Here is a 24,323-nt window from a genome sequence, read left to right on the forward strand (position 1 = left end):
GATCCTCTCACTGGGAAGAGCAGTGCCCCAGTCCACTACCACTGTCAGAAATCATACAGTACACCATAGGAGAGTAATTAGGCTGAGATCAAAGAACATCTTTCTGCGTAATCTGCAACACTGCACAATCGCTCATATGTGCGGCGGAATACTGATCCTCATGCTTTGGCTATACCCAGAATTTGCGGGCTTGTCAGTTGCCACCGTTATGGTTTTAGGCATGGAAATGTTGGTCTAACACTTTAATCAAAACTGAAATTTCACAAAAGCTATTCAGTGGATCAACACTGAACTTTGTACAGACACCGGTGGTGTCAATATGATGAATTATAACGTCAACATGCATTTTCAGTCTTCTGTCTTAAAAAACTAGAGTTAGAACAGTTGTGACGATACAGCCCCACAGGTTTCCATATACAGTAGAGCATCTGGGCATCTTTTCATGCATTACTCATGTGCATATAACAGGTGTATTTATGGCACAAACTGTGGGCAACGAGAAGAACACTGGGACAGGTTTCTGATGTAGTCCCTGCTTGCTGCCTGGTGAGAGTCTGCCTACCCTCTCTGCTGAATAATGTAACAAGTGGTGAGTGGTGTGGGTGGTGGAGAGGGATGGCCTCTCCTCAAAATAGACTCCAGTGCAAAGGCAGAGGACTTCAGAGAGGAGAAATAATAGCACAGGCATAGTTATGACTCTCCATCAGTTCTGGCAGTTCTGCAGTAATTAATAAAATCTTAAACCACTGCATTGTGGCTGGAATCAGCTGTTATAATTGATAAAACAAGAGAGCCCAGGAGCCCACTGGGTTTAAGGTAACGTAAAATAGAAAATGAAAATTAAAAAAATAATAGGAAGTAATACATTTTTATTGTGGAGGTACAAAAACGGTGTATACTGCATGTGTGTGTTGAGGATGTCCTGGTTCATCCCCGGAGCGAGCAGAGCAGGTGAAGCAGGGAATAGGCGCACAAACAGCAGCCAGCTCACATATTGTCCCTCTGGCCGGCGATGCAGGGGTGATTACTTCCTCGCACTTTTGCTTGTGAGCGTGTGTTTGTGTGTGTGTGTGTGTGTGTGTGCGCGTATGCGAGTGTGTTCAACCTGAGCACAGAGCGTCTCGCTCTCCAGCAAACCAATCTCCAACTTTCTCTGGACAGTCAGCATTCAGCACTTTGTGGAGATGGAGAGCGAATAAATGGAGCTTGATTCCACGATAGTTACGTTAAAGACGATGAGCACAGGGGAACAAAATGGTGGCATGTGTTAACGTGAAATCCGCCGGCACGTTTGAAGAGTCATCAGGTTTCTGTGCATGTACTCAGCGACAAGTCTTTCCACTCTGCGAGGCAGCAGAGGCTGCGTTGCTATTTTTAGAAACAATGTTGCAGTAGAGGAATCAATCAAACTTTTGCATGCATGACAATCTGCTGCTTTTGGAGCTGCAGTCTTCTGAGATTCCCATCTGCGCTTGATGGGTCATGGGATAGGACATTGTATCTAAGTCAGTTTTATCTCAGCTGGTGCCAAATGATGCCTTTTCCTCTCACGCTCTCCAGGAACCGGTGGACTGCAAACTTTTGCACCATGGATCCCACTACACTTCATGTCAATCGTGGCTGCAATGCGTTTTGGACCTCGTGTAGTTTTGTGTCTTTTCCCAGTCTTAGATTTTCTAAGGAACGTTGCAGTTGTGATGTGAATGAGAATTATTTAATGACAAAGAACTAAGAAACCTGAAATTCGGGAGACGCATCTTTTTCCCTCCTCTTTTACTTCTATCAGGTCTAAGCACATTTTTACTGGCTCTTATGGGAATTAAACACTCGTCCCGCTGCATGCTCCTCAGGAGAAAAATGGCGGAGTCTGAGAGCAGTGAGGTAAGTGTGATAGACACCTTTGGTTTTTCGTACTAAAATGACAATGTTCAGTTTTTCAGACTATGCGTCCTAAATGCATCCTACAGCATGTGCCCTACCTTCAGTAGAAGTTACACCTCGGACAAAATGCAGGATGCTGGCTGTCCGGATGGTGAGACAGCAATCTGAGGACTAGGCTTCCTCTCTGCAAAGGATGTGTAACGCAAACAAAACAGGCATTTTGTGCAGAGCAGACGCCAGGCAAGTTGCAACAGAGCACACGTGGAAACATTTCTTGCGTCGCATCTTTTAACCGTGTAGATCCCAATGATAGAGCAATGTTCGGACATTTCAGTGTGGACAACTGTGTACTTTCACTTTTGTTCCAATAGAACACAAGACAGTGACAGGATGTCACAAGAAGGGTTTGATTTCACTCCTACCCGTTCTTGGATAGAGGTCCCCCAGACAGTGTCTTGACAGTCTTGATGTATTTGCACACCGTCACACTTAAATACTCAGTTTCAATAAAGATTAGGTTACTGCGAGCAACATTTGCTTGAACGGGACAGAAGGCTGCGGCTGCGCTAACGTGTGAAGTACGTGCGCTGTCCAAGGTACTGCAGCAGCTTGCAGACAAAGCGAAGACGCTGGGAGCCGATGTGGAGAGAATTTGCAGAAAGTAGGTTCTCTCAGAGGGGATCCCCAGAGTGCACGTCTAATGGCTTATATCCACCGTTCACAGCACTTCAAATATCAGATGATACAGCCACATGCTGACACATCTAACTGAAGACTCCATGTACCCTGGCGTATTATAGGGTGATACATTCAGCACAGCGCAGCCTGATTCCGATGTTTTATGGAATTCCGTGTCACATCTGTATTCAGACTGCGTACTGTAGGAGCGATGCTGATAATTCTGGAAATCTTTCTTAAAAGATTCAAGCACCCTGTGAAGTTGCAGGCAGCCTTCTGTTGCTTGGTTGCACATTATTCGTCACAAAAAGTTCTCCCAAAGCAAGTTTATTCATCGGAGAAGCCCTCCTCAAATCTCCAGCCTTTCAGAAATATCCTTATATCTCAGAGGGCACCTGACACATTACAATAATTGATGGGTTTTCCCTTCATTTGCTGCTTTGGAATAGTTGTGCCATAAGAGGCGCCTAAGTGGCGCAATGGCAAATACCCAAATTATTTGCTCCCCTGATGAGTTTCATCCTCGAAACGATCAATAAAGGTGCTCGTTTCCTGAAGTGAATCGCCCTCATAATACAAACATTGGCTGCATTCTTTCCTTTAGTTTGTGGGAAATATACTAAAACCCATATCAAAGAGAATATGTGACAATAACACTGTGCACAGGGGGTAACTGTGGACAAACAGGGACAAACTGTGTTCCCTCACTCAGACTGTGTGAGTGTCCTACTCAAATAACAGGTCTCACCTCAGTGCAGAGATGAAGAATCGTTCTTAAATAGAACCTCAAATGCATTAATCTATCTGGAGAGAGGCAAGGATGTGTGCTGCTTTCTGTTTTCTGTGTCAGAGCATTTCAGTTACACTCAGCAGCTGCGCTCCTCTGACCGTACTGCACCCGAGTCTACTTTAATCTATCCTTTAATCGCATCCTAGTAGGATTTAGCTTTTTCTACATTGGAATTTTTAGAAAGTTTGCATTAGATTCTTATTAAACTTGACAGCTTTAATCACCTTTTCTGTAAGTGGAGACAGCTGTTTATCGAATCCTGCTCTTTAGCGTAGAAGTGTTTTAATTTGTTTTAGAAGATGCCAAGATTGAATCTGCGTCTTCACAGATGGGAGTGTGCTGGAAAACCGTTGCTAATGCGAAACATTTGTTTCGTTTATTCCCGAGCTTCCAAATAAAATAGCAGATTAAGTGAACCGATGTATTAATTACAAAATATCTGCAGTTGGTAACATAAATGATCCAAATGTGAAACACATTGAGAAGCTTTTCAGAATCACAGATCAGGTCAAAGGTCTGTACGGCCCTGAAGTGCTCCTTTTGGAAATCAACATCATGGCTCAAAGGATTAAGTTCAACACTTGGTCTTTACTTTTTAATTAAAGCCCCTCACAAACCTTCATTAAGGCCATTTTTTAAAAGTGAAAATATAGAGAAAAAACAGATGTCTTCAAAATACAAACAGTTGGGAATCAGTTACAGGACAATAAGTTCAGTATGCATTGTTACCATTTATCAGATGTCCAAACCAAATGTCTTATCAGCTCAGTCCAACTATACTGAAGCTGGTTTCCCATTCCAATAATAATTTGGTTACAAAATCACAGCTCTGTCATAAACTGTGTTTCTGTTTGGGAATTATGTTTAATTATTGTAATTGTGGTTTTGGATTTGCATAATTACAGTAACAGACAGGAAGTCAGTTTGGAGGTGGTGAACTAACAGACCAACACTGCTAACCCTACAGTCAGACCGTGTCTACTATACATACACAGAGAGTGACCACTTGATATTTGACCAGTCCAGGTCAGCTTTGGTGCAGATGCACCCTGCTGTGACCTGGTATTTCCACACATCATTTTCTTGGTCACTGTGTCCCAGTCCATGCCATTTAAGCCCAGCAGGGAAAGGGAGTGCTAAGATAAATACTGCATGACTTTGAAAGTATGGGTACAGGCAGGAGAAAAAGGAGCAAGAAGAGAAGAGCTATCAATCTGTTCAAACATGGAAAAATCCACGCTGCTGACAGAAATCCGCCTTTAAATCCACAAATTGCCACACAATGCTGTCGCTGTAGGTCAGTAAGACTCAGTCTGTTTGTAAGCGTAATGTCCACCTCATGGTCTTATGGTTATAAGTCAGTCCTATTATATAATCTTAAAAGACAAATAAAAACATTTCACATCTGCACATTACATCTACACACAGCTGCAGATGTAATACTGAAGATGGAATTACAGCAATAAAAATGCTTTATTCCTAAGATTATAGGAAAATGGAATGATAAAAATCCTAAAGCCTTTCAGGGTCTTATTTTGCTTCTTTACAAATACACTGTTGCAATAATGAAAAATAACTGTCAATAGTCTAAAAGTGGCTCTTAATTTTGTGGTTGTTGCCAACTGTTTATTTTTAGAAGGCTGAAAGTTGTAATAAACACCACAAAGGCTTCCTGGCTCAATAAGGACATGCTGGTCGTCGGTTTCTGTCACCCACCAACTCACACACACGCATGCACACACAACGGCCAGACCTTCCCAGCACGCATTAGAGGTGATAATCAGGGCATTATGAATGTGCCTTCTGCGCAGACTGGAGCTTTCTGGCCCTCTGCCGTCTGTTGAATGACAGGCTGACCTCATGTGAATGATCAGAATTTCCTCCAGACTCAGTTGTCTCTCTGGGAATCAACAGACAGCTACGTGGAGCAGTAAACCAGATAGATGAGCTGAAAGCCATGAGAGCAGATGAAAATGACTTTAACCCAGTTAATGTCCACAAAGGCAAACCACACCCTTTCATTTACCATCCTAACATCCTTGTTTTTGTCTGTTGCTTCAAAAGTAGTCTCCCTACAGCTTCAGCCTTAATAGTGTTTTTAATCTTTTCTTTTCCAGCAACCACAGTCACAGCCGCAGCCAATCCGCATAATTCCATCTCAGTCGGCACAACCCACATCGCTGCCCAAGCCTGTGCCGTCCATCCAGCCTGCCCCAAGGCCTCCTCTGCCACCACATACACCACATGCTGCCAGCCTCCCTAGCTGTCCAGGGCGGGGCAAGATGGCCAAGTTTCTCAGTCCGGAGGAGATGACCTCCCGAGACTACTACTTTGACTCTTATGCCCATTTTGGTATCCACGAGGTACGTCTGTATGCATCTATCTCAGTAAGAAATGCAGAAATGCTGTATCTTTCCTTGTTGGGGATAATTACATAGAAGTGAATCCACATTTTATGGAAGTTACAAAGACAAACATCACATTACATTCAGTTAACATTGACACCATGGAAACCTTGATATGCTTTTAGCAGGTAATGGTAATCAAAGGTCTATATTTATCTTACATGATGAATATACCTTTTTATATGGATTTGTACTGCAGATGTGTATTAAAACTGTCAAAAAGCGAACTAGTCAGTCAGTAGATCTTTGGAAGTTGAACCAGAACATTTCTTTCGTGCAAGATCGTTGAAAATAGTTGAAATTGACATTTTACATGGACAAGTGTGTTTGCCTTTTCAACCATTCATGATTTAGATCAGTGGTTCCCAACCCTGATCCTCAGCGACCCCGTTTCCAACCCAATTAGTGCCCTACCAGAAGTTGTAAGATACCACCATCCCACCCTAACTTAAGTTGGTATCTTGTAGTGCCTGGTAGACTGAGCACACCTGCCAATCTACAGTGGTTAGGGCAGTTGCGTAGGGATAGGGATAGAAAGCAAAATGTGCAGGGGGATCCTAACATGAAAACCAGGGTTGGGAACCACTGGCTCTATTCACGCTATATTACTGGGGTTACCCTGGGATAAAAGTCAGTCCATGCTTACAGAAGACAACCTGCGAGAGTCTGCCTTGGAGGCTCAAGTCAGGCCAGCCATTTAAGACTCATTTGCAATTGTTGAACACTCATTCTTCTTCCTCACATCTTCACCATGCAAGGTGATATTTTGTCATTCTGTGTGGTTACCTCCTCACTCAGATTTCAGCTGCATTCTAAACTGAGGAGGAAACTGTATTAGAGGCTGTATAAAATGAGCAGCTTTTTACTGTGACCTTTGAAATAATTTTTTTATGTTTATGGAATTTAGGTCAGGTATATTTTTGTCATTTTTGTATTTTCTTCCCTCTCACACATGCATGCACACAGTGAGCGAGACAGAGGCAGCAAATAGGTGCACAGAAGCTGAGCTTGTGGATGTTGAACCACATTTGAAATAGAATAAAGTGACATTAGGTGCAGCCTGTGTTTTATTTGTTTCTGGTCCACTGCTGATATCACAGCAAACCCAGACCCTCTCTGTCCAGCCAATGTTTTCATTTCAAACAGCCGCAATTATCACTCTTCAGAGGGGTCAGCTGTGTCAGCATTTTCCTGATGTTATTTGCTGTGTACTAAACCAGGAGATGCTGAAAGACGAAGTGAGGACCCTCACCTACAGGAACTCCATGTACCACAACAAGCACGTCTTCAAGGACAAAATAGTGCTGGACGTTGGAAGCGGGACTGGCATCCTATCCATGTTCGCGGCTAAGGCAGGGGCGAAGCATGTATACGGGGTAAGACGTGTTTCTTTTTAGTGGAGCGTTTTTATACTGAACCAGCTGGGTCTAATCACCGCGGGCTGACAGCTGCCCTCAGGAAATACATGAAGGTGTACAACTGGTTCTCGGTGTATCTGAACAAACATTTTAACCATTTTCATCAGACTTCAAAATTATCTTTCAGGAATATCTTGTCTTACAGGCAGGTGATACTAGTGTGTGGCCGGGATGACAGGCTGGGCCGTTGCAATTTGAGAGCTCTTACTTTTATCATGTACTGGAGCAGAAGTAATTGCTAGTCAGGGCATGTCTGAGAATACATGCTGGATACACACCACTAGCTAGGGATAACCACGTGGAACCTATTTTTATATCGTGGCTCCAGACTGTGTATATTTGCTGCAGGGGAGGAATGATTAACTTGGAAGACTTGTTCTGAGCTACTGGTTGATATAATGTGTTTATGTGTGTGTGACTTTGCTTTGCTTGTGTTTGTTTTCCAATTCTCTTCCGCTGTTGCACATTTTCTCTCTCTCTCCCTCCCTTACTCTGTTATCCGCTTTTTGTACTTCAAACTAAAATATCATGTCAGTTTGTGCGTTACCTTACACTTATGTCACTGCTGTCCATCTAGCTGGATGCTAAACCCATAAAGAGGGCTAACACTTAAGTAGTTCAATGCGCCTTTGACATAGATCCCCTCAGTTCTAGCAGTGCACCAAAGCCACTGACCTTTAAAATACCAAACACAGTTGGATGTGAAAGATGGGCCCGTGAGGTGGAAAGACTGGGCTCTGGGAACATCATTCCATCTTGTGGATCTGATTTAAGACAAAAGAAGAGTGACCTCAATTCTGGATCACCTGAACATGAATGAATAATTGTATAAAGTAAATGAAACCCGTCTTTTTATCTGTTATCTGTTTGTTGGATTCATCACAATGCATGAGTATTTTCTTCATGTCTGTGTCATCTGTGTCGTCCAGCAGCATATAAATAAACCTTTATATGACAATAGAGTATAATGCTTATTTGCAGTACAAAGCTACAACACCTGTAGCAGATTGATAAATGTTTTTTGCAGTGTAGGGGAGTGGGAGTGTAACCTGTAATAAGAGTTACTGGCACAGAGCAGGGTGTGGGGATTTCAAATAAACAACATCTAAATATACAGGAAATTAATTGTGTTTTGTGAGTCCTATCAGCCATTAATAGCCTCTGAAACAATGCACTGCGCGTGCTAAATGTTTGGTACCATCACAGTGCAAAACTGTAGAGTCAGTGTAAACAACAGTAGACTTGGATGCAGATATATCAGGGTCCAAATACTCAAAGTGAATCTCAGGACCAACACAGAGAGAGAGATTTGTGACACGGACAGACAACTATTCAGATTCACATTTACACCAACAGGAAATTCAGAGTCAACATTTAAACTAACATGCATGTCTTTGGACTGCGGGAGGAAACCCACACAAGCATGGGGAGAACATACCAAACTTCACAGAGAAAGGCTGCAGCGAGGAGGGAGAATCAAACCAGGGACCTTCTATGTATGAGGCAGTAGCACTTGCCACTCTTCTACCGTGCTACCCAAGTGCATATTAATGAGGTGGTAAAATAATAAGTTAGGATTAGTCTAGTTAGAGTCAGTTAGGTGGCTTTGCAAGCAGTATTAGCTACTTTGCATCAAAAACACAAAAGTAAATGAGATCCTCCAATCTCTTGATGTTCAGAGATTAAGAATACATTAAAAGTTTGTGTGATTTTTTGTTTTAGATTTTACTTTCGTCCCTATAACAATCAGTGCTTAAAGCGTCTTTAACTTTTATTGAAAGACCACAGAAATTAAACTGAAACTAAACTGAATTTGTGAGAGATGACTACATTTTCTCTAGTTATACTTGACTTATTTTTATCTGATTGTATAACTTACCACAGCTGAGGCAGAGGAGAGTAATGCCATCACACTTGGGTGAAGTTAGAAACTTGTACTTGCTGTGTCTCTGAAGTGAAGGACTAGTGGGAGCACACAGGGATGAGGGCAGTGACAGTGACTCTACCTGACACTAGCGAGAGGTGCAAGGGGCTCCGTGTGAGGAGGTGATGACTTGAGGCTTCAGTAGTCCCACTGAAGTGTGACTCTGATGGACACATGGCTAATGGCTGTCTCTTCTGTCAGAGACTCAGAAAGAGATGAGGAGTCATTGCCGATTAGATGGCTGGTGTTGGCAGCTATTATCACACACTAACAGCGCAGGCCCACACGTATACCTGCAACTACACACACGCATAAATACACTTGCAGCAACATTTGCCTTTGTCGTTTGTTTACGCAGTTGATGCTGTCCGATTTTTAAGGGCCGGGAGCATCACCCACTCCTTTGTATGACCAGTTGACAGAAGCATAGACAGAAAGCTGTGGGCGCCACCAATAGCTTCCTTACTGGTCATGTACTAATAGGCAGCAGAGAACAGGGCAGCTCCAGGGAGGGAGTGTTAATGTGAGGTCCTGTGTGCATGATCAGTGGGGAACTGAGGACCTCAGCTGTGGAATTTCATTTCAGTGTCTATTTTATAGTTTTGCAATCAGAGGTGTAGTGTCAAGAGAGGCAAACCAAAAAGAAAAATGATTCTGAGAGATGGGCTCTCGTATTGGCACTTACTGTAATGACATAAATAAACCCCTTAAGCTCCCATACATTGTTTTCTGACAAATATATGATCTGTCCCACTAACTTACATAATGTGTTATATACAACATCAATAATCAGAACACAGTGACAATTACCTGTTCCTCCTTAATTTAACCACATCACCACTTCGTGCTTAAGTTTCCACTTGAATCAACAAAATCCTATAATTACTAACATTAAATATCATATTAAACACACAACGGTAACAATTGGGTGACAGTGACAGCTTTTCCTCTTTTGTACTTTTGAATTCCTCTATGTCGGGCAGTAAACTGACTCTCTGTTTGGGTTCCCGCTGGAGTCAAAATGCTCCCGATTGGCTGAACTCTGGCACAGTGTACCGTCCAGCAGCATAGCCGGCTTTCTGTTGACAATGAATGGGCAGCTGCTCCTGGCCCAGACCTTTGTAGTCGTATGTGTAAACGCTTCGTGTCAGCTAGCTACCAGTAACTGTCGTACATTAGAAATGAGAAAATATGAGGAGAGGAGAAAAGAGTGAGGGGGTTCGTTTTGGGGGCCTCTGTGGGCTTTTTTGCCTGCGGCCCCTGGAGTGTACAAATGCCACTGGCTGCAACAAAAATGAAAAATACTGTTTCTGAGATTATATAGTTTTTACTCTCACAGTCAGTGAGTGTTTCAGTACCTGCCTCCCCCTCTAAAAGCCTCCATAGACCTCATTCTTTCATGACTGTCTGAGGCCCACCTCCTTGCTTCAATTTTTCCAGCCACAAGGGTGCTAGCTGGCTTTGCCTTTTTACTCTCAAGAGCACAGAGTTCATTCAGAAGTCGGCTGCTTGATTACGACCAGATGGATCCACCTTTGCAGCATGAATGAACACCTCTAACAAAGAGTCCCTGGGTGGGTGGAACACAGCGTACATACTCAGGTGAAAATCTATACTCTCAGGCTCCCCATGTGCTGTATGACCCTAGAATTGACAAATGTCTCCTGCTGAATTATGCCCTTATTTTGTTTGAGAGGTGCCTACTAAAAGTGTGCAGCGTTTATTTTGATGAATGATGGAGCTTTATTATGTTGTAACTCTGTTATGGCTGGCACCTCAATAAATCAGCCATGAGTTGTGCATCAGTGGGCAGAACGGGAAGTACAAAATATGTCAGGCAGGGAGCTCTGGATTCAGAAAAATTAGAACACAAAGGCAAATGTATAAAAAAGACAGAATAGGAAGAGATGCAAGGATTTCGGCGGAGAGAAATGGGAAAAGAATAAAGCAGTGGGATGAGGATAATTTAAAAGAATTTAAAATGTCAAAAGACTAATGAGACTAGAAGGTGAAGGTCCCATCAGGGTTAAATGCCTGGTTACAGTTGAGCAATAACTAATCTTCACCATAATTAGTTTAAGTAAGATGCTCTGGCAGAGTTTCAGGGACTCTCACAGAGGCTGGACAGCTTATAAATTCAGTCCCTTAATATTCTCTTACCGTCCACTATTTTCTGCTTGACTCCAGGGCACTTCTTGGAATGCCAAATTACCCTCAGTGCACAATGCCAGATGAGACACTGTCCCTGGTTAGTTACCTGCTGCTGCCAGTCTCACAAGTCACAAAAATACTTCAAGCCATACAAATAAAAAAACTGTCCTTTTTTTCCCAATTGGCAAATATCCAGCTGCCCAGATGTCTCATTTGCAGTCTTGTTTTGCCAAAAGGACAAAGGTAGTCACAGGAGTTTCAGCATCAGTCAATATGCTGTACACTTTGAGCTTTGCTAACCAGGTGGAAGCCTCCTGTCGTTCGCTCAGGGCTGGAATCAAAGCTATCCACAGAGATATAAACCACAAAGATGACTGTGTTTTCTACCCCAGACAGCACCTTATGCATGGCTGTAGTGTCGCACAGAAGTTATTCAGAAATCAAGAATGAATGCTGCGCTTGTCTTTATTCCAGATCACAGTAGGATTTGCACTGTGTGCTGTGATAATTGTATGGAGCAGTGTGGATATTAGCAAAGTGGATGATACTGCTTTCAAGTGGACACACGTGACACGTATATTTCTTTAAAAAATGAGCAGAACCTGCTCTGAACCTTTTTAGTTTGTGATTTATTCATCCTGTAGGTACACCAGTTTAGAAATGTAGGACTCAGAGACCAGTCTTTCCTTTCAACATCAGTGCAGCATCACATTTAAAGTGTTCTACATTACAGGGAAATTGAGGACGTGTCATTGCAAGCGCAGTGGTTCCATTAAAAACATTCTTCCTAAAGTATCATAGCCTTTCATTCATCATCATTTAATTAGTTTTCCCCCTTTTTTTCCTGCCAGATTGAATGTTCCAGTATATCAGAGTACTCAGAGAGGATCATCAAGTCCAACCACCTCGACAGCGGTAAGAGCTGCAGCTGTTCCTCCTCTCGCCATTCTGATGACACTGCACCTCATCTGCATTGAAGGGAGCAACAAACTAGGTTATGATCATGATAGAAGCTGCTGCTTCTCGATCTCCTGAGCGCTAGCAACAGCAGTCTTGAACGATGACTGTGAGTGTTTGTCATTCTCACCTGCGCTGGATTGTGCTTCAACATATGTAACTTCAGAGTGTATGTTTATCACAGCACCCATGCAACGTGTAAGACATGCAATGCCAATTGCCAATTGCCTGCATTTGGCCCCATAAACTATCAGCCAATGTCCTATCTATTAAGCCACAAAAGTCAAGCATACACAAGTAAATGAGTGAGGATTTTAGTTAGGGACGGTGAATGAGCAGAATGCCAGCTGTGCCAAAAGAGTTCCTGTCATTCTGACAGACACGTCACCAGGGAAACCTTTCCATAGCTTCTCGTCAAGGACGAACAAACAAAGCTGAAGTCGGCTAATCTCAGACAGGGCGAAGGTCCACTTCTCCATTGTAAACCCCAGCTGGCCCGAACACCAGTGCTGCCATGGTAGCACTTACTGCAAGAGCTGATGTCTTTCTTTCTTTGTTTCTCTCACACAAAAGAATTGTGTGAAATCGATGTCCATTGTCAATCACCTTGTTAGCTACAAAAGTGCTGTTCGGTAGTGTCTTTCTTTCACACAGTAACGTAAGTCGATACCTTTCTATTTGCGATGGCACAACATGTTGTGTGAGTAAAATTCAGGGCATATTGTATACATTAAATGCAAGGTGTTAGTAAAGACACTTTAATAGTACCATTGATTGTGTGTGTTTTAGTGATCACCATCTTCAAGGGCAAGGTGGAGGAGGTGGAGCTTCCAGTGGAGAAGGTTGACATCATCATATCTGAGTGGATGGGCTACTGCCTCTTCTATGAATCCATGTTAAACACTGTCATCTTTGCCAGGGACAAGTGGCTGGTACGATGTGTGGCTTCTGTATATGAGAGTGTTTACATGTTAATGTTACAGACACGCTACATGCACGAACTTAAGAGCAACCTTCTAGTAAAATTTATTTGACCAAGTTAAATTTCAGTGTTACTTTTGTTTTTCAGAAGCACACAGAAAAGCAAAATCTAAAACTAAACTGATTTGAATAAATTTTATGTAGCAGAAATTATTTCAGCTTTGCTTTTTTTATTACTACCACATGAAAAAAAGATCTGTTTTTATGAAGTGTTTTTTTTTCTCTCATAATTATAACTAAAACAATGTTATTTTATAATTATGCCAGAACCCCTTCTGTTGCCTCATAGATAAATTATGAATAGAATGCAATAAATTGATTATTGCAACCATCATTAATGTAGCAAGAAAATCTGTAAAAACAAAAAAGTTTGATGATATTAGTTGGCTTATTATATTAATAAAGACAAAACATCATGACACTTTGAATATTTTGATATTGGCAAGTTATATTTACAACCTTCTGATTATGCTTATTATACTCCTCTCCAGTCTTCATGTAGAGCAAACTAAAACATTTCAGTAATTAATCTTCCATTTGGCAGAGGAAGAAAATGTCACCATCACTCTAATGCTGATCCTTTATAATGTGTCCAGGATTCATTGGTGAGTTTTTCCTTTGCATCTTTTGCCAAACAGAAGCCTGGTGGATTAATGTTTCCTGATCGCGCTTCGCTGTATGTGGTGGCCATAGAAGACAGGCAGTATAAAGACTTCAAAATTCATTGTAAGTTCTGTGTGAATCGACGTTATTTGGGGCTTGATATGCTCTTTTGTGGCTATAAGCAGCATTATGTCTCTATGTTACAAACAAACCGTGGATGTAGGAATCATCCACACGTCTGCACTGTACTCACACAACTGTGGGTGCACTCACACTCTACAGAGCCTTTACAGCTTTGCAAATGATTTTGAACTTTTCCTCAGGCATAAGACTGGGGGCGATAATTGATATCATAAGTCAAAAAGTCTCTCCATCACTGTGTCATCCCACTCTAAACCTGCCAGGAGGACTGTGGGCGATGTTTTGTAGCTGGACGCGAAGCATAAGAACAGAGCCAAAGTCAGTACACCACCTGGATGACAGCAGTCAAACTGAACAATAGCCCATAGGCCTCCTACTCACATCCCCCTGATACAACTGGGAAATTATAAAACCACAGTGCACCAGAAAATATCCAGAGAAAGTACCATCACACTATTTTACTCCACTGTGAAACTGTCGTATTATGCCTGAATTCTGCAGTTATTCTGTTTTCTAAAGTTTGCACTCATACAACAAGACAAATGCACATTACTGAGCACAAACTTCTCTCACGAAGTTGACCTTTAGACTCAGTTAGAAGTGGCTCCTGAAGCACTCCACTACTCTAAGAGCATCATGGGGCTTGGCTGCTCCCTGCTTTAGTTAAGTGGGCAGTAAGAAATGCAAATGCAGAACATTACAAAAAATCCCAGAGGTTTGTGACCTGTTCATTACCAACTCTACATGCAAGTAGTCCTTTCCTTTTTAGCCATGATAGAAATGTCTGCTTCCACACAATCTTAAGAACCTTGCAAAAAAATGCATGGGATCATTTAGCCTAAGTAGCAAGGATATCCAGGGCAAGAGGAGTGGAGTCGGAGCCCAAAGAGGAAAATAATCACAAAGTACAATGTGACTTTCATCTTTCAAAATTTAAGCTGTTCCAAAATGACAGGATGTTTACTTCTCGGGTCGTAGATCAGGCTATTCAGGGAGGCTCTGTCTGTAAAGCCTAAACTAGTGTTTTTCAGCTGCAGTCAAACTACATTTTACACCTCCTCTTTTTTTTCTTTTTTTTTAAATCCTGGAAATGGAACAAAAGAGGTGTTTGCAAAGAGGTGTTTCATATATTTTCGATTTAAAAAGACCAAGTACAGCTATTCTAAAATAACTCAATAATGCTGTTTTTTATTACCAGGGTGGGAGAACGTATATGGCTTTGACATGACCTGCATCCGTAACGTGGCTATGAAGGAACCACTGGTGGACGTAGTGGACCCCAAACAAGTGGTGACCAACTCCTGCCTGGTCAAGGTTAGTAACATGCTGATATAATGGCTGATAATCAATTTATCACAGAGCCTGACAAAATGTCAGCTGTACACATAATGCACTGCAGAATTTATTCAATATTTTGTCACAATGTCACACAGTATTGAGTTGTAAGCTTTATCATTATAGTACTTCTGTGCAGTATATGGCATGAAATCAATATGGTTCAAGCAGCGTGTGAAAAGCCTTAGCGAGCCAAATGCATCGAAGCCGTTGATGTTTGTTGATAAGAGCAACAGCAACAGCTTATTACCTTGCTCTCTTAATATTTTTGAGGCTCAGACTGATATTATTGAGGAATTAACATAAAGTAGCCACAATGGAGCAGAAAATATAAATACATAACATGCTGTAAAAATATGTTGTGTTTTTAAAGCATTGTGGCAGATACATATTACAGTAAGTGGGACACTTTACAATGAAAAGACACATGTATCTGTCCTCTCTGGTGGGCAAACTCTGCAGTGGTGCACTGTTTATAAATGACCTCAAACATTTTCAGCTTAATGTTTCTTTACTGGAGTTTCTTAGTGACCAACATACAGCACATATCAACATACTGTCTGTATATTGTACCTTTAATATGCTGGTATACAGTGGCTACTATTGAGTTCCGATTTCATCCTTGACTTTGGAAACCGATGTTGCTAGTAGAGTCTCACCACAAGGTCTATTTATTTACTGTGCAGTGATAATGATGTTCATTAAAATATGCTATTTGCCCATTTGTAATACAATTGAATGCTGGCTAATGTCAACATGATGAGCCTGATTGCTAAGCTGGTATTGGACAGTCACAGTTCATTTGATAAGGTTATTCTAATTATTATTTTATATTTCCATTGTTCCTAGCAGTTCAAGAATTTCTATGGTTGCTTGAAATAGTCAAAATAATCGTAACCCTCCGTTTAGAAACCTGCTTCACCACAAGGACATAAAATAAATATTTAGGCACAAGCATATTCCCTCATTTTTACAATAAATAAAGAGATAACATTTTTAAGTCTGACTATCTACAGCTCCATACTTTAACAACTGGAGCAAACCAAGGTCATGATGTGCTGCATGGTATGGGGCTGTAGGGACCTAAAGGGTAGAGATTTGGGCTCGTTCAATTCCCGCACTAGCAGGATTAAATCTGGGTGAGACAAACGAAAAAGCAGTGCCTGATCAACTCCAATCTAATGTCCTTGAGCAGCGTCCTCAACCCCAAGTGCTGCAGCAGAGCTTCTCTGTAGCTACAGGTCAGACATTCATTGTATGAATATGTGTTAATGGGATAAAGAGGAAAAGAGGCGGCCTCTCAGTGAATAAATAAAGCCTGAATAAATTGAGGTAAAAAAAAAAACATACGATCTGACCAGAATGGCCACTAAATGGACTGTGTTGTGAAAAAGTGTTTTACAGATTATTACCTAGGTGTTCATGTTAAAACGAGCCATAGCTCCCATGTCAACTGTGAAGGGAAACTAATCCCAAGGTAACTAATATATGATTATAGTTTCCAGTCGCTGCCGGGATGATTGCAGTGGTGAAAAACTCACACACAGACACAGACACACACACACACACACACACACTGACTATAACTACACAGAGACATTGATTGATGAGTAAAGATATTGTCTAACATATTGCAGTTGTAAAAGTGTGACCTTGATGTGTGGCTGTTGCCCCAGTCTCTGCTTTTCAACGTGTGGATTAGACTGATCGAGCTGCTGTGCCATGCATGTCAATAGCAGCCAGTCAAGGCTTCGTGATTGTGCTCCTTGTCATAGTGACCTCCTTATTGCTGCCTTTAATTGGATGGCTCTGCACTGTCTCACCTCTGTCCTGGTGGAGCATTGCTGTGTGCGATCATATCTACAGCGTTACTTTTTCCATGCTGCTGATTGTCAAGCACCCACGCTCTGCTTTCCTTTGAAATCAGACATCCTTTAATTTTAAATGCAGTGAGATATTACATAAAACCAACAAACACATCAGTAACAAGGGCTTAATAAAAGTCTGTATGAAGCTGTTGGTAATGCTGCTTGTCTTTGGATCTCGTGGAAGAAAAACTTGTAAAATGATGATGCCCCACTGATAAGTTTTATTGTCCTTAAATGGGTTATTGAATGACCTCATTAAAGTTGGAAAGCTGAGGAGTAGCACACAGAGGACCTCATGTTATTAAACGGCAGTTTGAAACTTTGGTAACAATCCTCCGTGAGGATCATTATCAAGTACAATCCTGCAGAAAATAATTGATTAATCATTAGCAACCTGCATGATGGTGTTTCTCAAATTTTTATTTTGCCTTTAAAGTAATTGAAAGAGGAAAACTTTAAAGTGCATTATGTTGCTATTTTGAACTATGAGATGTGAGAAGTTTATGCTGAGATCAAGTATATATCTGCTTAATGTGGAAATAAAAATTATTATTCTTTAAGATGTCGGAGGATCCTGACATTGTTTCTATTGCCTACAAACATAACGTTCATTCCTCAGAATGCACCAAACCCAGCAAACTAGAGGTGAATATCTGTTAGCAGGATACACAAAACAAGATTATCCTACCCAGATATGGGGTTAGGACCTCATTTGGGATTGTTATTAGGATTCTGGCACAGTCCCGGTTTACTGCATTGTAAAATGAGAAAAAATGAGAGAAATGGCTGCCTTAAACAAACGGTTTCGCCTTTAAATACTCTGTTGTTTAAATTCAATTTTAATTCATTAATTTGTTGAACTGCATATGTACAGTAGTTGTTTACATTTTCAAATTTTAGCTTCACTTAAAAATTCTCAGTTGATTTTACTCAATTTCTCTTTAGGGATTTTAATTATGGTGAAACTATTTGTAAGTATTGTACTGTACTTTTAGATACTGTACTTCTTTTCTCCTTTTTTGTATTGTGTCTCAAATATCTAAACTATCCATGTCTTGACTCTTTCAGGAAGTGGACATCTACACAGTAAAGACTGAGGATCTCTCATTCACCTCAGCATTCTGTCTTCAGATTCAGAGGAATGATTACATCCATGCGTTGGTCACATACTTCAACATTGAATTCACCAAGTGTCACAAGAAAACTGGTTTCTCTACTGGTAAGATGCTTCACGTGTCTGTCTCCTTACAAAGAGGGCAGCTGGGGTAAATGGTAAATGTTTTGCACTTATATTGCACTTTTCTACCTATTGGTTCTCAAAGTGCTTTACACTGCTTCTCATTCACCCATTCACACTAACACTCTCACACACGCACACACACACACACACACACACTCATACATCAATGTGGGAGCTGGCCAACACTCACTGGGAAAAACTAAGTTTGGGTTCATTGTTTTGCTCAAGGACACTTTGACCGGGGTCCAATGCTTGTAACTTCAGACATAAAGCATTAAATTTGTTGGCAATTTGGATGATCTGAAATTTGATGTGTGGATGTATGTTTGGATTACCTGGCTCCACATAGAGGTATGAGAAATACTTCAGCAATGAAACAGCACCTTCAAAAGTTCAGATTTTGTATTTCATTAGCCAAACATTTGAGAGGAAACTTTTCAGAAGCTGTTGACACTGCTGGTCCCCCATTAACATACCGTCTTCCATTGATGGCTTCAGTGACATAAAGTGGAAACAATAAAATAAACCTCATGATACTCAGAAAGGGAATAAGAGAAAGCACTTTATGCCTCAGTTTGAGCATGGAACTCTGAACAAGCAGCTGGCAGTTGGTGAGTGGAGCACAGCTGGAAGCAGGATGAAGCCTGATGTTTTGGACAGGTCATGCACTGAAATGTGCTAATTAGCTTTAAACATGCTGGTAGGTACATTTAAAGTTAAAGAGAGGCAGCACTCTTTTTTAAATATGTGGGAAGTAATATGACCAAAGCTTCCCAAGGTTCTAAGTATAACTTAACATTTACCTTGCTGGCAGATTATGAGGAAATGTTAGAAGTCTAAGGTATTGATGTTGCTAAGTGTTAAGCAATACCTCTAATCAGATGGCAGTCAATGTTTAAAGGCATTGATTACTGTGTTTTAGAGACTAGTAGCAGCTCAGGCTGATTGGCATTATCCTAATGTTGTGGTCTTGGAGTGAAGCCTGAATAATTCTGGGTCAAAATCTATGTGTGACTGACCTCTAGTGGTGATGGTGCGATATGACAAATGGTAAACACAGATTGGCCACCACATTAAGTGATGAGAGTGCTCATGCTGACCCTTTTTCACCATAACAATAAACCCACCAGGTGTTTTTAATGGCCTGGATGATTGTTTTACATTAAAAAGCAGGTCACCTCAGATGTTAGTTCAACCTACAAACATTTTGGCCTTCTGGTACTGATAACAGGAACTTGTATCTTGATAATAATAAAAAATAAATAAATAAAAACAATGTATAATCCTAACCTGAGCCCTTTCTGCTCTATGCGCATCTTTTCTATTGATTTTCTGTAAGTTTGTCTGTCAAGCAAGTTTTCCAATGCCAGACCTGAGGACTCCTTTTCTGCCCAAACTTTAAGATGAAGGTCCAATCTTTCGCACAGCCATTGATTTACGATATAGTCTTCAAAGACAGTTACATAAGACTCTGGCAGCCAGTGAGAAAAAAAGTAAGTTTGGGGTCAAAGATTGCACTTCATGCTGGCCAGCAGAAATGCCATCTCATCTCCTGAATTAGCATTAGAAACACAACTAGCTTGTCTGTGTCTTTATTGAACTATGCCCCAAAAACCTGGAGCCAAGGCTTGTGCAGCTGCCATGCTGATGGTCAGGCCCTTTTATGTATGGACTCACAAAGAGCTTATCCATAAAGGGAAAACTCCCAGGCTGCTCCAGGACAGCTGGCAGAAATTCGATTTAAGTGTTATTGACATTTTGAGTCCCTGCCAAGCGATCAGTGATGGTCAGAGCACAGGGGAACGTTGACAAGTGTTTTGGTGCTGGGGTGTTCGGTTTTATCCGATTGTGTTTGTATGTTGCACGAACGTGCACACACACTTATTGATGCACACATTGAAATGGTCATGGAAGAAGACTGACTTGAACAGCAGCCAGGAGGTCAAGAAGGCAGCCACAAATTTTCTGCCTTTTGCTTCAGCGCTGTCAACCTGAACTCAAGTGCAGCTCCCCGATCTTTTGGAGGGCCACTGAGTCGGTTCTTTGCCTCGTTGTTTGTACAGAATGTGTTTATTCTCTGCTTGACATTCACATCAGATAGAGAGCAGACTTTATAGGTAAAACTGTCTATGTTTGTTGCACACATGATGTCACCCCATGATGGACTGAAGGTTAACTGAAAGGAGCAGGGTATGAAGAGGGTATGACGTACTTAATGATTTCTGGCCTTTGAGATATTTGGTTGTGGCATTACCAAAGTGTACCTCATCATGCCCTTATAGTTAATAATTTACTAATGCTTTATACGTCAAACTACTGTAAGTGCCATTAATAAAAGAAACTTTTGGATTGAGAGGCTGTAGAGGAGTCCTATGGTCCTATTTGGTAATAATGCAGCTAAAGCACTGGAACTACATCAATGGATTTCTGGCTTTCTAATAGGTCAGCAGCTGTATGTTTACCCGACCAGGCATAACACTATGACCAGTGGAGTTGTACAGGAGTGCATTATAAGAAGAGCTGGTTCTAATGTTTGGCCAACTCATTCATTTTAAAAATGGTGGCCATGGCTTAGAACTAATCTGCAAAGCATCAATGCACTGGATTATTTATCATTCATTACAAAAAGTGTGTTTTCTCTGTGTATATAAATAGTAAAATGGTAAATGGTCAGTTGTCATTCACCCATTCCCACACACACACCCACACACCGATGGCGGTGGCTGCCATGCAAGGTGCTCACCTGGCCCACAGGGAACAACTTGGGGTTCAGTCTCTTGCCCAAGGACAATTCGACAAGTAGCCAGGAGGAACTGATTCCATGGACGACTGCCTTACCAGATGCATGTGTGTGTGTTTGTGTGTTTGCCAGCTCCAGATGCTCCATACACCCATTGGAAGCAGACAGTGTTTTATCTGGAGGACTATCTGACAGTACGAAGAGGAGAGGAGATCACTGGCAGCATTGCTATGAAGCCCAACGAGAAAAACATTGTGAGTATTGTTCATTGTAAAGACATCCGCTATTAATGATTTGGGCTCTTATCTTTATATATACAGTGGCTAAGAAATGAGCCACTTCTGGCTCTGCCTGCTCAGAGCAGAGTGCTTACTCCTCCGTGCTGGTCAGCAGTCAAGCAGGCAGCACCACCAGTGCTGTGTTTCGCAGGCCAACAATCACAGATTCTGTTGTTGACCTTGACGCTTTCCACTCCTCCCTCTCCAGGAAGGAGAAGCAGAGTTGGCGTTGTCTCTATCTGTGTTCAGACACAAACAATCTGAGCTTATTTAACTCCGTGTTCTGTTGCAAGGTCAAAATGGAAACCTGATAGCACCTTCTTGTCTTACATTCTTTTTCACACTTTGTGTTGTGCTATTACCTGCTGTTCCTCTGAAACAAACAAACAAAACAATATTTTCCTTTCTTTCTCTGTTCACCTGTAGCGTGACTTGGACTTTACCTTTGAGCTGGATTTCAAAGGACAGCTGTGTGAAGCAGCCATCGCTCATGACTACAAGATGCGCTAAGCTTGACTCAGGGGAATTGGTGCGGAGTCAATTCCAACCCCCGACCACCAGAGGGAGACAGAGGAACTCCCATCACCACAGACAAACATTGTGTGATGTAGAAGGGGGCATATATGAGAGAGACCAGGCCAAAGAGGAAGAAGAAGCAGCCCCACTGACAGTACCACGTGTTGTCACTGCAGTTTATGATCAAAGCATAGTTACTCTGACTGTTAAACTATTCTGAATGTAACACTGGCAAAAGGGGGGCAGGAATAATTTGTAGTCTCGATGAATGTCTTTGACCATTGATGTACGTATATGTGAGATGGAGTGATGTACTTGTGTCTTTTGTTCAGTATTCATTTTCCACAATAACTTAGACATTATCTGGGAATTGTTGGCAGTTTTGATTACTGTAGAGCTAAGCTAAGGAATTCCTGTGTTGTCCAAATTCAGTTTCAAATAGGCAAAGACTGAAGGTGTGGATCTAATGTCACATAATGTATTGTAGGGAATACTTGTCAGAATATCCTTTTCTCATATATTAATTTAGAGATGTTAGAAATCTAACCGCAACTAAACATCACAGCCATGGAGGAAGCTGCATAGGTGTGTGTATGTGTAATGTGAAAGGTAATGTGTTTGCATAGTCAGTGTACTAGTAGCTTTTTGTGTGTAATAGAAGGCATCAAAGCACAGATTGGACTCCAGATGCACCATGTGTTGTCAGCTTGAGCTGTGATGTTGACATGCCAATTACATACCCTTCCCATCCTTAATGCCTTGACCAAGTGCCGAATCCTACCTAGTTCTTCTCTGCACTTCTGCATTTAGCTTTTTTCTAGTTTCATATATACAGTACATGCAATGTTACTTAAAAAACACATTTAAGCACTGAGACTTCTTCTGTCTCCATCTAGACCTTATTCATGTCAAGAAATGTAACTTTAAACATCCCATGAATCTCTTTGTAAGTAGAACTGAAATCTGTGCTCCTTGAAAAGGGTTGATCTTAAGCTTGAGTTAGTAGTATTTGATCTCATTGCACAACAATGCACTTCCATTATGGAGTGAGCATAATGAAGATCAACACTAAAGATCTTTAAGCTAGTATCCTGTACATTTCTAATGAGCTTGAAAATCCTGTTTGTTGTACAACGTATACAAATCTAATGATGCAGGACTGGTGTTTACAGACGGCATCGAACTTGAAGTGATCTTTCCACTTCACTTGTGCTCTTACTGCCAAGGTGTCTACTCTAGGTTTTCTTCAGTTAAGAACAAGATCTTTATCAAAACAACAATCCATAACCAAAGGCTAAAACCAAAACTTGGGAGCAATGGAGGTTCCGGTAACTAGATTATTTATGACGCATGCAACTAATGGTGGTAACAACTAAAAAAAAAATAAAAATAGAAATCAAACTGAGTACTGCCTTCTGAAAGTAGATAGTTTGACTATTCCTTGGACTGTGTGTCTTCTTTTTACTGGCTCGTACAATTAAGCAATATAATTTTATGAGTAATTACTAACAATTATACACAAATAAGTTAAGAGTAATAACTGCATTGAAAGAGCACCTCTGGAATCTGTCCACAATATATTGTCTAGGTTGACATAGAGTAATAGCCAAAAATATCGGCATACTCGCAATTCTGTTCTCTCAGAAAATTGTTGAGTTGCAAATGTTTTGGTATTTACGTGCTTATTGTTTTTGTTTGCACTGGAACACACCAAAATGAACTGAGAAGAAAAGTCAAATCTGATACAATTCCACACAGAACCCAAAAAATGCCCTGGGTGATGATTCAATGATTCTAATAAATTGGCATGTTAATTCCATATATTACGTTTAGTAAAGATATTGTTTCCCATATTGTCATGTCAAGTTAAAAAAATGAATAAACAGCAATGTCTAAACTTATCCACTGGGTGATGCTGTCTTATTTATTTTTATGTTATTGTACCAAGAAGAAGTAACTTCATTGCAAGATGTTGTACATTTAATATACAGATAAACAATTATTTTATGCTATTTACATTATAAATATATACACATAAGTGCTGTGAAAGACACAGGCAGTAGTGAAGCACTGTTAGTGACGATACTGTAGTACAATATGAAACAGTAAAATCTGAACTTTTTACCAAAACCTGTTAAATTAAAACTTTAACATACAAAAAAACGTAATAATAATAATTTACTTAACATGTTCATCAACAGCTCAATATTCATAAAATACTTGGCACCATGGCGGCCTAAAGTGATGCAAAATACACAGCATATTTTGTGCACTCAACTTGATGTGGTTGGTTAAACATTGTACAATACAAATACAATATTGTGTGTACCGGCAATTAAAACATATAATACCACGAAGCAAAACTCCCCATAACCTTTTGTAATAGCTAATATTTTATGTTGATTTAAAGCTACAGT

At 40.9% G+C, this 24,323-nt stretch overlaps 1 protein-coding gene across 2 annotated transcripts; it reads left to right on the top strand.

The window, feature by feature from the left end:
• Positions 1-516: 516 nt before the first annotated feature.
• LOC137125998 (protein arginine N-methyltransferase 8-B) lies at positions 517-23,965 on the top strand. Of its 2 annotated transcripts, none has more exons than XM_067502338.1 (10): positions 517-816; positions 5,467-5,712; positions 6,975-7,130; positions 12,099-12,162; positions 12,994-13,136; positions 13,824-13,911; positions 15,128-15,243; positions 18,201-18,351; positions 21,245-21,366; positions 21,817-23,965. In XM_067502338.1, the coding sequence occupies exons 2-10, from the start codon at positions 5,632-5,634 to the stop codon at positions 21,898-21,900; spliced, it is 1,005 nt and encodes a 334-aa protein (XP_067358439.1). In that variant the 5' UTR covers positions 517-816; positions 5,467-5,631; the 3' UTR covers positions 21,901-23,965. The 2 variants fall into 2 exon arrangements, with proteins under 2 accessions (XP_067358439.1, XP_067358438.1); XM_067502337.1 differs by lacking the exon at positions 517-816 and adding an exon at positions 898-1,881.
• The last annotated feature ends 358 nt before the right edge of the window (positions 23,966-24,323 follow it).

The sequence above is a fragment of the Channa argus genome, chromosome 4 (genome assembly GCF_033026475.1).
Source record: "Channa argus isolate prfri chromosome 4, Channa argus male v1.0, whole genome shotgun sequence".
Classification (NCBI taxonomy): domain Eukaryota; kingdom Metazoa; phylum Chordata; class Actinopteri; order Anabantiformes; family Channidae; genus Channa; species Channa argus.